This window comes from Myodes glareolus, chromosome 27 (genome assembly GCF_982192425.1).
Source record: "Myodes glareolus chromosome 27, mMyoGla1.1, whole genome shotgun sequence".
Taxonomy (NCBI): Eukaryota; Metazoa; Chordata; class Mammalia; order Rodentia; family Cricetidae; genus Myodes; species Myodes glareolus.
The window spans coordinates 35229197-35243487 of NC_142052.1; the positions used below are offsets into that span (position 1 = coordinate 35229197).

Genomic DNA, 14291 nt, shown 5'->3' on the forward strand with positions numbered 1-14291 from the left:
TAGGGGGTGTAGTGTTTGGAGACAGAAGGGTCTAGGCTTCGTCATAATTACGGCAGCTGTTTTAAAAGGAGGAGACAGAAGCTAACACAACAGGCTGGAAAGGCAGGCACTCCAGGATTGTTCAGAGGGCTCCTTTCTGTTCTGGAGCTTGACTTGACTGGGCCTTATAGGGCCAGCCACACCTCTTGACCTGACTGGGCCTCTGGGGCCAGCCACGCCTCTTGACCTGACTGGGCCTTATGGGGCCAGCCCTGCCTCTTGACCTGACTGGGCCTCTGGGGCCAGCCATGCCTCCTGCTGCCTTTCACATTCTAGCAGCCGATCTGCTATGAAGCAGATACCCAAGTATCATTTATGCAGAAGACATAGGAGGGGCTGCAAACATGCCAACAGTAACGAATTGAGTGTGACAGCATTATAAAATACAGAGTCCACAAGTCTGACGGTAGATCTATGGCATCTCTACCTTTGGGTAGCTTTACTTGGTGTAGTCAGTATAACTGTCGTAAGTTAGGATTATTTTTCTACAATACATCAGGCTGGGTGATGTATTTAAAGTCAGAGTCCACAACCCAGGCTTGGTCTCCCTGAACCTGAGAGCCTCACCTCGCTGATGACCACTGAGCAGTCCAGACTTTAAACCACTACCGAGGCGCCTCGGCTTCCTGGAACTGGCTTAGATGTTATTTCTTGGAAACTATGTGCCTTTTCTTGTAACACAGACATGAGCTGCAGCTTTTGACGAGTTAAAAAAAATTATATTATGTGAATAAATGTTTTGCCTTTGTGTATGTCTGCACATCATATGAGCCTGGTGCCCAGGAGGTCAGAAGAAAGTATCAGATCCCCTGGGACTGGGGTTATAGATGCCGTGTGGGTGCTGGGAACTGGACCTAGGTCCACTGCCAGAGCCACGAGGGCTCAGAACCACTGACCACTGGCTACATCTACTTCGCAAAATCTCCATTGGGCTACAGTGGGTAAAGTGACTATGGAGCATATAGCCCAGTATCTGAGAACATCTTACGTTTATGACGGGGGCATTTGCTTTGTCTCCTAGTGTCTTCCAAGCATCTAGACGAATGCCTGGCTCAAGGCAGATACTCAATATATTTGATGAATGAATGAATGAATCTTAAACAAAAGATGCCCTCAGGTAAATCATCCCCTCAAGATGGGGGCAGCTGCCAAGCTTCAACTTTCCAGCTTCGTCTGGCACCTTCCCTGCAGCTGCCGGGCACCATGGGGCTGCTCTGTTTGCTGACCAATGCCTTCACATTCCACATCAGTGTTCAGGCAGTCAGTAGATTCCATTTATGCAATGCCACCTCAGAAAGTGCCTAAGTAAAATCAGTCTATCCGAAGTGGGGCATATATGCTCTATTCTTAGAAAATGCCATCCTGGACATACTCAAACACAAACATCCTTAAGCCAGGACGTTTGGTGACTTCTTACATCAGTCAGTGACTTAAGAATGGAAATAGATTGCCTTCCACTGACTTAGACACCTCTCTTATGTCCCTGCCCCCTCTTCTTTCACGAGTTATGATCTCATGTAGCCCAGGCTGACCTTGAATTTACCATGTAGCCAGGAATGACTTTAAACCTCTGATCCTTGTGCCTCTAGCTCACAAGCGGCCTCACCATGATGCCAACCCTAAACTGCCATAGTCACTGTGGCTACCAGGACAGTAAGCAAGGATAACAGTTAGAAAAATAGTGTCATTAATCTTATTTTAAAATAGGCCTGATACATGAATGAGATACGTATTAAACCAACTCACAATACTAGACAGTTAAATATCTTTATATTAAATACTAATAGGAGGCTAGCATCATCTTAACATTTTTTTAAAGTCTTAGTTCAACAGAATGAAACCGCAGCAGCCGTTCTCAGCGGACGACGTAAGCAACAGTTAGATCTCAGCATTTATAAACAGTACTTTTAAAAGGGTTTGTTTCTCATTCCATTTAAGGGTCTGTGAGAGCCCAGCCAGTCCCAAGCTGTACACGGAAAGAGAGGAGGCCTCTGCTTCCGTTCGGGACCACGGAAAGGGCTGTGCATATGCTAAGTGCAGCCCACGGCACACAGCACACAGCTGTGGCCGGGACAATGGGACACAGTACAGCTGCCCAGAAGAACCTTGGCAACCAATGCAATCCCTAGACCACCGAACTGCGCTGGTGCCACGGAGGAAGGTGGAAAAACAGCACACGCCATAAAACACTGTCCCTCCAAAGTCGTCTGATAACACAGGGCTGGCCACGGAACCGTTTGTGAACGCAATTGGCCGAAAAAGCCCATTATCAGTGAAAAAGAGTGTTCAGTACCGTTACATAGAATGTATTTTGAAATTATCTGATACTCGTATCTGGCTAATGATTCAAGTGAGTTACTAGTTTTCCTAATTTCGTGGCTAATGAAGACAACCAGCTAGAAATAATAAAGGCAGCCCATTTAAGAACATGAATTAAACTGCTGGGTGTTTATCTAGATCTGTAATTTCAACTTTAAAAAAAAAAAGGTTTGCCTTAAGAAAGCTGGCTCCCTTAATGGATGTGCAAAGATAGTTTTATTCAACCGATGACCCAAATGACAGCAAAACCCACTTAGCTTGGTGGAGTATGTATTAAACAGAAACTACTGGAGAATTTGGAAAACGCTCTTTCTTCTATGGGTGTTTAGTTTCTTTTAACCACAGCCAACAACAAAGCTAGCTCCCTGAAGAGCGCAATTGTGCCTGTAGTTTTATACGGCCGGTGCAGAAGATGTGGTAACACCCCTGCTTCCCCCCCACACACTCAGATGAAGGATGTCCACTATTGTCTGACATAGCACTGCATTATCAAGTTGGCTCTGTACTGTGCCATAGGCAAAAGAGCGGAAGGCTTCCAGCCATAAAGCAGAGGGAGCATGCCAGTATCTTCAGGACAGAACCGCTCCCACATCACCCCGCGGACTGTCCCGTGATGTGTAGCGGTTGGGCACTGACGACACAGCGTTTACCAGATGTCACTCTACTCCTCACCTGTCCCAGACACTGGCTGTCTAGTCCTGACGCCTTGGGCGGGGCTCTGCTCTGTCCGCAGAATCTACTTTACACAGGTGACTTTTCCGGTTCACCTTCAGTTAAGGCGCGTGAAGTCCTTCCGAGTAACAGGTTTCGAGTGAGAGGAATATCCACTTGCTAGCAACAGGGGGCAACAACTGTGTTGTTCTTGCTTGCACTTCCCTAGAAACACAGCAGGTGAAGGAACAGGAGCAGGAGGGAATCACAGATGGGAAGAAAAAATGTCTCCAGAGAAGAGAGAAATTCATGTTTATACTGCGCTCATCTGCAAAAAGACAAAATGCAGTTAGGGTCATTACATGGGTCCCATGACATGTATATTACACCTTTGCCCTCAGAGCAGGGGGATGCTCCCTACAACACATTACCACCATGGGACCAGAAGGACTGGCATGGCCTAGCCTCCCTGAATGACTCAGGGCCACTCACTCATGCCACCTAAGCTGATGGATTATTACTCTGGATTAACTCTGTGACTCAACCCAGACAGACTATAGAAAGCTTTCTGCTGTTATGCAAGTCTTGGGGCAGCAGCATGGTAAATCAGCTCATTCAAAAGAGGGAGGAAATGCTGAGCCACATGCGCCAGAGGGAGAGGGATAAGGGGGAAATGATAATAGTCCCCTAAAGGCCGCTGGATAGGCAAAATCAACAAAGCCCGGGATTCAGATGTGGGCCAGAGGAGTAAAGCCACCACAGAGCGCTTCAGCTCCCCACCCTAGCCTGCCCTGTGCAGCCCTGGATACAGGAGATTGTGGTCAGCCAGCTGTCCATCGGAGAACACTGGCCTGCCACTGACTCTGGCTCCCTCGCTGGGATGGTTGCACATGTCTCCAGGATGGCTCTGTGCCCTGGCTGCTCTGCAGACGTGGCTCCCACTGCTATCTCAGGGTGTGCGCGTGCAGGTGATACCGGCATTGTCTATTCTAGGGCAGAGGCCAGGGTCCTGCTCGACGCCCTTCAGTGTGAAGGGCAGCCCCACAGTGAAGACCTCTGCAGCCTCAAACGCCAGGAGCGCTAGACCGCAAAGCCTCATTCTAGGAAAGCAATTTGAGACTGAAAAGCATGCCGAAGGGTTTGTCTTAGACGGCACTCTTGGTGGCACAGTTCTATAGTTAAAATGGTGTACAGGAGAGGGAGAGAGAGTCTGCATCCAAATCCTGCCACTATGTGAAGTTCTTCATACCCTATGTTGGCTAGTAGTGCCTAGCACACAGGTCTGGTCGAGGAAAGCATGTATAAAATGTCCAACGCCAGAGAAGAAACTAGCGGGCAGGGTTGGTAGGAAGTCTGGACAAAGGCCTCTGGGAAAGGAAGCTGATTCTACCCCAGCCCCAAGAGGCAAGTCCACTGTATGGGATGTTAGGCTACATAAATAAATACCCAAGTCCTAGCATACAAAACCAGTCCTCGGATGCTGGCCCTCGTAGACAATCACCTCAGGAGCCTGACCGCCAAGGCTGGCCCGGCTAGCCACCCTCACTACCTACCTCTCTAGTCCACGGCTGCCACCTCCTCACTTGGTGGACATAAGCCAGCTCAGCTGAGTTCACCTCAGAGCACACACCTAATTCTATCTGTTTTGTGACAATCTCTACGTGGCCCAACGTGGCCGCCAACATCAGCTCCTCCTGTCCTAGCCTCGTAACTGGTGGATTCTAGGTAGAGACACCTCACTCAGCCCTCATGCTCTGACTCCCGAGAGTTACCATGGGACAGAAGTCAGGGAAAGGGTCGAGGACGGAGCACAGTGTCGTGATGTTAAGCTGCTTTGACAGGCCAACCCCATTCTCACCTTGTCCAATCAGAGCAGGGCCTCTATAGAGATTCTCTGAGACCACTGGGGTTCACCTGGAGACTACTGTGGTAAGCGGATATTTTCTCACATACTAATTTATTATATCTATACATCCTATGTGTCTATTCCATAAGTCAGATGAATAAAATCGCTAGAACAGAACGGCTACCGGGGGCATCCGAAGGCTACAAACCCATTTCCTGGCATTTGTTTGGGGGTGTGAAACCCCCCAGTTCTCACTACTGCGGCGCACTGAAAGCCGTGCTCCTTGCACAGATGGAGGAACTAAGGGCTTAGTAGGTCACGGGGACCCACAGTGATGGCAGCTGGAACCGTATGCCAAATTCCAGGCACAGGCTTCCCACCCAGCTCTGCCTTGTCTTTGCCTTAACAGACGTCAAGAGCTTCAGAGCTTCTGCCTGGCACATAGCGGCAGTGGTGAGGTGGCAGGATCTCCCTGGGCAGCAGAGGAGGCGTGAAAACACACCCAAGTTTTAGACCCTTTGCTCAAGTTCTGAATCAAACTTTGCCCTTACTCCACTTTTGTAGGAGATTTGCCAAACACTCTTCACGGTAATATCAGGGTGCTGCTTTACACAGACCGGGGGCTCGCCTCCAAGAACACCGCATGGTTCTGTGATCACACTAGCTCCGCCAGTCTCAGCAGCCAGGAGGCTCTACGAAAGCATTTTTCTAAGCTTCCCAGGACATGTGAGGTCCCATGTGAGAAACAGGCAATGACTGAGGCGACACAAGCTTCCCCTGAGCACACGAACATCCGTGGCTGAAGCCTTCCTCTCTCTCCTGTCCCCTTCTCTGACTCTCCTTATGGGACACGTTTTTGCTAGGTACAGAGCCCGCGGTGATGGGGAAACGCCTGCTACGGCTAAGAGAATGATTTTTGAAAGCATTGGGCAGGCTTTGGAAAGTGAACTGGCCTAAATCCGTGTGGCAAGGGGCTTACAATTAAACAGCGTCAGCGAGATTGCCAGTCACCCAGACGGAGCACGTGGGACGATGGATCTCAGGCTGAAAGGCCAGGGGTCCTATTGGATCAGCTGAAAAACATTCTCCCCAAAGAAGACTGTTTTGCAAACACCGTGTTTCTATTTAGATCGTGGAGCCTATTAACCTCTGCTCCCTGAACCGTTCCCTGTGCCTGTCAAAGGCTGGCAGGATGAGTTAGCATCCTATGTAGCAAGTGGAACTCTCCCCTCTCCCTTACCCCCGTGAGCGAGTGCGGAACTGGTGTACCAACCGGCATCTGCCCTTCCTAAGGATGACACCTTCACCGAGGCCCTAGGCGGCCACAGGAATACATCTGCCTCAGAAAACCTTGGTCTCTTGGTGTGGTAACTGTCCGTACAGCTAGGCCTTCCTGCTGCACGGGGAAGGGAGTGTGAGCACCTGGGATACTAGGGGATCCTGCTGCTGCAGCTGTCCTAAATACAGGCTCATCTCTCTTAAAAAACTCTTGCTTTATCTCTGCCCAAGGCTGCTCCTCAGAGACAGACTTCAGATCTACCGCTGTACCAGCCTGCTCAGGCGTTCTCGGGGTGGGATCAGCCGGGCACGGTACTCACCATACTGTCTAAATCAGAGCCCACTATCCGGGACATCTCATCAAACTCCTCCGGAGACATGGGAAGCAGGTTGTCCGTGGTCTGAAGTCTAGAGGGGTGGCTAAAGAGAGAGAGGAGAAAGGGCAGTGTTAACCGCGAGCGACACGGGCAGCAATGCACCAAGACTTTTTTAGCCGCCATTTCGTATTTTGATTTCAGAAGAGTGTACACCTTATAAGTAAATCATGTCGGGAAGACTGCAGATCATGGGAGGTTTATGTCCCCAGCCCGGCCCCGGGGGGATACACTAGACTTTAGACACGAGTGAGCGACTGTCAAGACTGAAGCCTACACCCCTGCTGCCTGGTGGGGCCTCGGTGTGAGCGTGTGCAGTGTCATCCTGAGACGGCAGACTTCTGAGGCTTACCCTGGACAGAAAAGCACCAGAGAAAATGTCTGGGGGAATCCCTCATCCCTACCTTGAGGGTTGTATGCAGATAAGGCTGCTCCACAGAGTGTTTTTACATGAAGACTACATCCATTCACCCCAAGACAGTGCCGCAAGCCAAATAACTGACAATGACTTTTCCAAAACTTTCTACCTTTTATGGAATGAAACAACAAAATAAAAGCAAGTGGAGGAAATGGATCTCGGTTATGACTCTGGCCTTTGTTTATTTTATTCATACTTTTCCAAAGTATCAGTCTGGGGAGAACGTATATTCCTTACATACAACTTCGCTTTATTTTTATTTTGTTTATTGCTGTTTTGCTTGGGGGTTTTGCTGCTGTTTATCGTAAGGCAGTAAAATGCTGGCAAAGCAGTCACACCGGGGCTAGTCAGGATCTTTCCAAAAAGTCCAACTGTAATGGCAGCATCTACTACAGCAGAAAAGCAAGCTACGAGCCAACGCCATTAAAGGGCGCCAGCCAGGAGCCAGGAGCCAGGAGCCAGGAGCCAGGCTGGCGCGAGGCTCTGACAATGTCAGTCTTCCGAGCTCACTTACACTTCAGACACCGAAATCAACTCGGTCTTGATGTAGCCCGTTCGCTTAGGGTCGTCAAGCTCCATTGGTTCTGGGGCTGGAAGCAAGCACATCACGGCGTTTGCATTAGCAGAAATCACACGGGATTCACATTAGCAGAAATTACACGGGAATGGGACCGTCCGCTTTGAGGGACCCATTCTGTCTGACTTGACAACTTCGTGTCCTGAAACTTTACGGGGGTCATGACCTTCCTGCCAAGGTCATCTGAGATCTCCATTCCCAAAGTGGGAATGGAGAAACAGCCAAACAGCCAAGAGAAGGCCAGAAGTCTAGCCGCTTGCCTCTTCCCAAAGCTAGTAATCTTGCACGAAGGCAAATGAAGCCCATGCATGCCAAGGTCAGGCTAGTCTAGCTGATGGAATATGCACAGCCGTGGGGTAGGCTAAAGGGATTTCCGCCCCAGAGTCAAGATACTGCTAGTTAGGGGCTGGAGAGATGGCTCAGTGGTTAAGAGCATTGCTTGCTCTTCCAAAGTTCCTGAGTTCAATTCCCGGCAACCACATGGTGGCTCACAACCATCTGTAATGAGGTCTAGTGCCCTCTTCTGGTCTGCAGACATACACACAGAATATTGTATACATAATAAATAAATATTTTTAAAAAAAAGATACTGCTAGTTAGACTTCAGATTTCAAAAAGCTATTAGCTTTATTGGCATGCTCCAAAACTGAGCGGGTCTAAGATGAATTTTCCCGAATGTGATCCCATGACCAGAGAGGCAGACTTGCAGCCAAGATGTTCTCCTGCTCTCAAGACTCACAATCACAGGCTCTAAGAAGCAACTGAGCCCACCCGAATGGGCCACTCATTTATTCTGAACCTGGGTTTCCGCCACTTGAACCCAAGCAGGCTAGAAGAAATGAGTCAGCCTTGGTTCCTACCCTCTACCCTTTCACGTGGAGAAATCAATCACAAACATATAAAACCAGACATGGTCTTTCCCAATATCCTCAAGAGCAGAAACATGTATTCATTGCATACTAGCCACAGCAGGCCAAGCGATATTCCACTTCAACTTTACTGAGTGTATGGTGTTGTCTAAAATAACCCAACCCCATCAATTCAGAAGCGACAGACTGGTAACATCAGCAGCATGGGCTGGCATCTGTGCCATCATGAGCCATCGGTAGGACGGTGAGGACCGATGTGTTTGGAACTTGTTTGGGAGCAACCGAGCCCCACAGACCTCGCTGGGGCACCACGGCGAGCTGCACACTCACCTTCCTTTGGCCTGGAGTAGTACTTCCCAAAGGCATGGTCTTTGTCAATGTTGGGGTACAGGTACTTCAGGGGATTCTCTGGGATATTCTCAGCAGCCATCACTTTGTAATTGCGGATAATGTCGGGGAAAGTAACAGCTGAAAGCTCCTTCTTCGTGTAGGGTTCAACGGCGTGGAAGTCGGGTTCTAGGAGGAGGAAATCACGGAGGCTGACTGAGTACCAAACATCTCAGGGAAGACTAAAGTTCTGCAGACAGAATCTGGTGAGAAGCAGCTGCGGCCCGTGAGGTCTGTCCACCCGGGGCCTCTGGGTTCTACAGACATGATAATCCTGTCTTCGGAGGAAAAGCAAGCGCTCGCTGCCTTTGACTGTTCATGAACAACACACTTGCTGCTCTCTGGTCAGAGTCTAATTCTAGCTCAAAGCTTGCATCCTTAACAAAGCAATGCACATCCACAGATACCACTGCCCGGGTCACTGGCCTCAGGCTGCAAATCGTGTTATTAAAGATGGGCCCCCTTCCTACTTTCCTTTCATAGTGGAAAAAACCCTGTTTTATTAAAACAAGCAACTCTCAAAACAAAACCAGGATGCTGCAAGCTACTTCTTCCCTGTAGTACCCCAGGGCATAAGCTGTGTTTCAGGTCTCCATGTCGGAGCCCAGGACACCTACAAGCGTGCCCTGTTGCTCTAAGCTGGGACTCTCTCTCGGGTTTCTGACAATCCTGTAGCCCACGCTGCCCTGCACCTCTCCTAGCCCCATCTCTCAATGGGCTTGGGAAATGAACTACCAGGAAAAAACAAAACGGGGCAGACCTCAGCGCCCACTACCGGCACTGGGCCTGATTCCAGGTCTCTGGCTGTTTTCATCAGAAAAAGAAAAAGAAAAAAAAAAAAGTAGACTCAGAAGAGTATTCCTTCTTTCTGACTCTATCCCCTGAAAACAAGAAGTCCTAGGCTAACCCCTCCAGCGGCAAATCATAAGCAACCATCTGTTTGTTAGTGTTCATTTTCCTACTTCCCACCTGCCCCGTCTTATCACAAGAAAGCTGCTTCTCGGAGCTTTTTAGCCGTTTGTTTAAACAGGTATCTAACGGGCCGAGATGTTCTGTCCCTCCCCTGAAGGTGGGCGGAGCTGCACCTCATCCCCCCCCTCCCCCCCCCCACAGCCCCGGTAACTGGGTGGACTAAGCGCACAAAGTCGGTCCTCGCCCAGGCAAGGTATCCCGGGGCGGGCTGCGTCTGAAATCCTACACTGTGGGAAATGTGACCCCTTCCAACAACTGGGTGCAGATAGTGTTGACTCATATCCTTGATCTGCAGGCAACAGACCCGAGAGAAAGGTAAAACTTGGCCTTGGGCTTTGAAAGGCATCATTCTCACGTGTCCCGGGCAGCCTGACACCGGTGTTCCCGGTGGTGTAAGGCTCTCGTGGGGAGCTTACTTATGTAATTACAGGATACGCAATTTCAGTTCCAAAGCTACCCAGACCGATCGCCCTGCAGGGATGCATGCAGGGCCCTAGGCCTGCGCGTGCGCAGACCCGCTTCACTCACCCCCTCCGTTCTGCGACCGCTCCACCCACGTGAACGTGATGGCGCCTTCCCGGGAGCTCTCACTGAACCTAAGCAGGAACGTCCCCGGCTGCTGGTCCTTGAGCAGAGCGCGTTCTCGCTCCTTGCTGATAAAACCCATGATGCACCTGGACATTAGAGAGATTAATGGGAATATTTTGTGTTTCATCCATGAATTTAACTTTCATTTTGGCTTTCAATCTGAGAAAAGTGCTGCCACTTGAAAACAGAACGTATTATAAAAATGCATACTTTCAAAATGTTTAACTGAGGCTTACGGAAGCCGCTCCCTTACACACGGATGTGCTCAAGTAAGAACCAAGACGAACGCGTCATTGGCATGAAGCTCTGGAAATAAGTGAGGGGCCTTCTATCTGTCCTCGCTGATTTTAAACACCGTGAAAATGACTGTGTAGGCATCTCGTACTGGAGATGCGGGCTCCGAGGGTGAATTCCATAGGCCAGTCAGCACTTCCTGTTCACTGAAAGCTAGGGCTGAGATAGCAGTTGATCCCGGGGACAAATGAGTTAACCCCTTTTCTTTTATTATTTTGAAGACAGAATCTCGCTGGGTCGCCTTGGCTGGCCTACAAGCTTGCTGTGCGCAGAGATCAGCCCGCCTCTGCCTCCAGAGTGCTGAGGTTAAAGGCATGCACTACCCTTCCTGGAGGGCTTTGCTTCTTTACTAGGGCGGTTCGGTAAATACTGACAATTTCTGGACGAATGGATGGACACATTAATGGCACTCGGAGGCTTTTGTGTTTAATTTAGCTCTTAAAATATTTATACATAATGTCAAATTGGGAGCGCAGGCCCCTGCCCCTCGCATCTCTCCCAGCCCCCCAGGCCTGGTCTGGACTCCAAATCCCAGCAGGCCAGGTCCTGACCCCTCCCTGGGGGTGGGATCAGGACCACTCCTCAAGGTATTTAAGTGATCCCCAAAAGAGGAACACGTGGTCTCCCTTTCTTCCTCCAGGGGCTCGCGCTTCCTTGGCTTCCCGGTTCCCCCTCCAGGCCACCCGAGAGCGCAGCTCTCCCATTAAACCTGGATATTTCTTAATTTGGCTTGTTTTGATTTGGCTTGATTGGGATTTTTGCATCGGCAGGGAGCTCTCAATAGGAAATGTTCCTAACACATATATCCTAAAGTATGCTTGATCTTATGAGGGTCTCCCCTGACAAAGCTCTGAGGCTATGTAAGCGTGCACGTCTGTGCCCAGCTGAGACCTTGTCTCAGCCGGAAGCGTACATGCTAAAAAACGTTTCCACGTTCGGCCCTCGGTGACCCTTACCCGTCGTTCCAGAGGCAGAGCAGGTGCTTCTTAATGAGTTCCAGGATGGTGTCGATCCAAGGCCAGAAGGAAAAATTTTTATCGTTAATATTTTCCTGCAAGTACAGAAGCGCACAGTTGGTTAAATAAAAGCAGTGGCTTGCCCTGCCCCTTCCAAAGAGGCCCCAGCTCAGGCACTAGCGACAGCTGTCCCTTAGCAGGAGATGCCTAGGTCCCTTGCCTCTGACTGACTAACTGGCGCCCTTCCTTTCGCTGGTACCCTTGCCCAACTGCAGCACCCCAGCAGGGATGCTCTCCCAGATGACTGGAGTCGGGGCGCGGTGTGAGCAAGCGGCTCAGCGCCAGCTGGCCGGGCCCGACCGGGTGTCAACATCCTGTTCTAGTGCCCTCAGCGTGAGCAGTTCTGCACGGGTCACTGCACACATTTCACACGGCCTTAGCCAGGACCCTGCTGATTAAGGGGCCCGCCGTGAGGGAGTGGAGACGCTTTGGGGTGTGGAAGAATGTTATCGCCCAAGCAGGTGCTTCCTGGCGGGCTTGGCTTGGAACAACCTCCTGAACCGGAGGAAAGTAAACAACCGGGCCTAGGGGGTGTGAGGGGGGCAGAGGAACATGCCAGAAGAAGCAAACAGCGAGCTGCCACCGCGAGAAATTGGAAAGCCACCCCGGAGTGGAAAGAAGCCAGTAAAACCCACGCAGCACCTACCTTACAGAACCTCGTCCACGGAATAAGACCCTCAGGGCTCACATTAGGACCTAAGGGGAAAGTAACCCTTTTGTTAGACTGAAATTGATCCAACACTCTAGTCAGATGGACGGCTTTTGTTATATAGCTGCTCAAGATGGAAGAACTTAACGCAAAGGGGTGGCTGGCTCTCTGGTCCGGCAACCGGAAATGGGTCGGCCGCCACGCAGACCGAATGGACACCATCACGTTGTCGAAACCCTACGAGTGGCGGCTCCATTTCACTTCTTTATTTTGCAAGACAGGCTCTCCCGGTGTAGCCAGCCTGGCCTCAAACTCATCACTCCTCCCTTGGCCCTGCCTCCCTCCCCCAGCACAGAGATTACAGATGTGCGCCAGCCAGCACGCCTGCCTGTTGCCTTGGTTCTCCTGGCAGGAAGGAACGGTGGGGATTACTGGGCTTCTGAGTATGGAAATACAGCAGAGGAGGCTGAAGCATCACAAAGCCATCTGCTGCCTCTTAGGTCTCCCTTCCAAGGCGATGCCACTCTGGCATCTGTCTCCGCAAGGATCTCTGGAGAAGCCCTCCCTCCCACCCCCACCCAGCATGATTTCCCTCTTGCTCCCCTAACTGCATACACGAAGTCTCACCCCACCAAAAGCCCTACAGATGAACCGAACAGTTCAAAGTAAGACCAAGATCGCCCCGTGATCCTCTGAACTAGTACTTGGCTTCGTAAGCTCACTTTATTTTTTTTTAATATTTATTTATTTATTATGTATGCAATAGTCTGCCTGCAGGCCAGAAGATCTCATTTCAAATGGTTGTGAGCCACCATGTGGTTGCTGGGAATTGAACTCAGGACCTTTGGAAGAGCAGGCAATGCTCTTAACCGCTGAGCCATCTCTCCAGCCCCCATAAGCTCACTTTAGACTTTAGAGTTCTGTTGTTTCCCACCGCCTTCTCGGTTGGGACAGCGGCTCAGACCGATGCAAGCCACAGTCAGGCTTAGCCATAGAAACTAAAACAGCCCGGTCTGCCCTATGTTACATCCACTGCCTTCATTGAAAGTAAACCACAGAGAAGCAACAAGCGGGTGGGGGGGGGGGGGAATATCCTTGCATCGCATCAAATGCAGATACAGAGCAAGGCCTTAGACCTTCCTTAATGTGCACGTTGGGGAGGGTTGGGGAGGAGGAGCTGCTGAGGGTCCCCCGGCTGAGAAGGGCCCGCTTCCGCTTCCGCTGCAGTCTGTGGCACCCTGCTACTCAGACAGGAAATCTGGACCACGGAGTCAATGGAATCTTAAAGACGCGGTTCAGATACTCCCGTTCATTGGAAGGTCTGTCGGTGACGACTGGGTCTTTCATTCATCAGCCACTAAGAGAGAATCACCTATCCTGGTCTTGCCTGACGGGCAGAACTGGCCCTGCCTCCTGCAACATGGGCCCGCCTGGCCCGAGAGTCTGGGGCTTTTAAGCCGAGAACTTTATTCTGTGTCAGGGACTTTCCTTGCTTACTCCCTAAGGACAGGTTTGAGCTTGTCTGCCTCATCAATCACTCATTTCAGGCTCATGTGACATAGTTTACAATCTGAAGACTGACCCTGAAATTCCGTCCCAGAAATGTTAAGGGACTGGTGGTGTGTGGGATGCACGGAGGTGGTGTAGGGTGCGTGGGGGTGGGGTGCGTGGTGGTGTGCGTGAGGGTGGGGTGGTGGGGATGGTGTGGGGTGTGGGGGGGTGGAGGGGTGTGCATAGGGGTAGTGTGGTGTGGGGGTGTGAGGGTGGTGTGTATGGGGGGATGGTGTGGGGTGCGTGGGGGTGTGGTGTATGTGGGGTGTGTGTGCGTGGGGGGTGATGTGAGGTGTGTGTGGGTGCTGTGGGGTACATGGGGGTGGTATGGGGGTGTGTGGGGGTGAGGGGTTTTACTGCTCCCTTGCCAAGACTTAGCTTTGCTTCAAAGCATTACTCTCACTTGGCTACAGTTGGCTGTAATTAAAAAGCCAACTGATTTTTAACATTCTTCTACCTTTAA

General features: G+C 50.6%; 1 protein-coding gene across 3 annotated transcripts in view; it reads right to left on the reverse strand.

Annotated features, from left to right (window-relative positions):
* Positions 1-2555: 2555 nt before the first annotated feature.
* Stat1 (signal transducer and activator of transcription 1) overlaps positions 2556-14291 on the reverse strand; it is a 38982-nt gene continuing 27246 nt past the window's right edge. For 2 of the 3 annotated variants that reach the window (XM_085684107.2, XM_085684108.2), the window contains exons 19-25: positions 12275-12324; positions 11569-11663; positions 10259-10404; positions 8702-8887; positions 7440-7515; positions 6454-6553; positions 2556-3337 (exon numbers count right to left, since the gene is read on the reverse strand). In XM_085684107.2, the coding sequence (XP_085540233.1) occupies positions 3323-3337; positions 6454-6553; positions 7440-7515; positions 8702-8887; positions 10259-10404; positions 11569-11663; positions 12275-12324 (668 nt within the window). In that variant the 3' untranslated portion in view covers positions 2556-3322. Of the gene's footprint in view, positions 3338-6453; positions 6554-7081; positions 7516-8701; positions 8888-10258; positions 10405-11568; positions 11664-12274; positions 12325-14291 lie in introns of those variants that run through there. The other variant, XM_085684109.2, reaches the window with a different exon arrangement.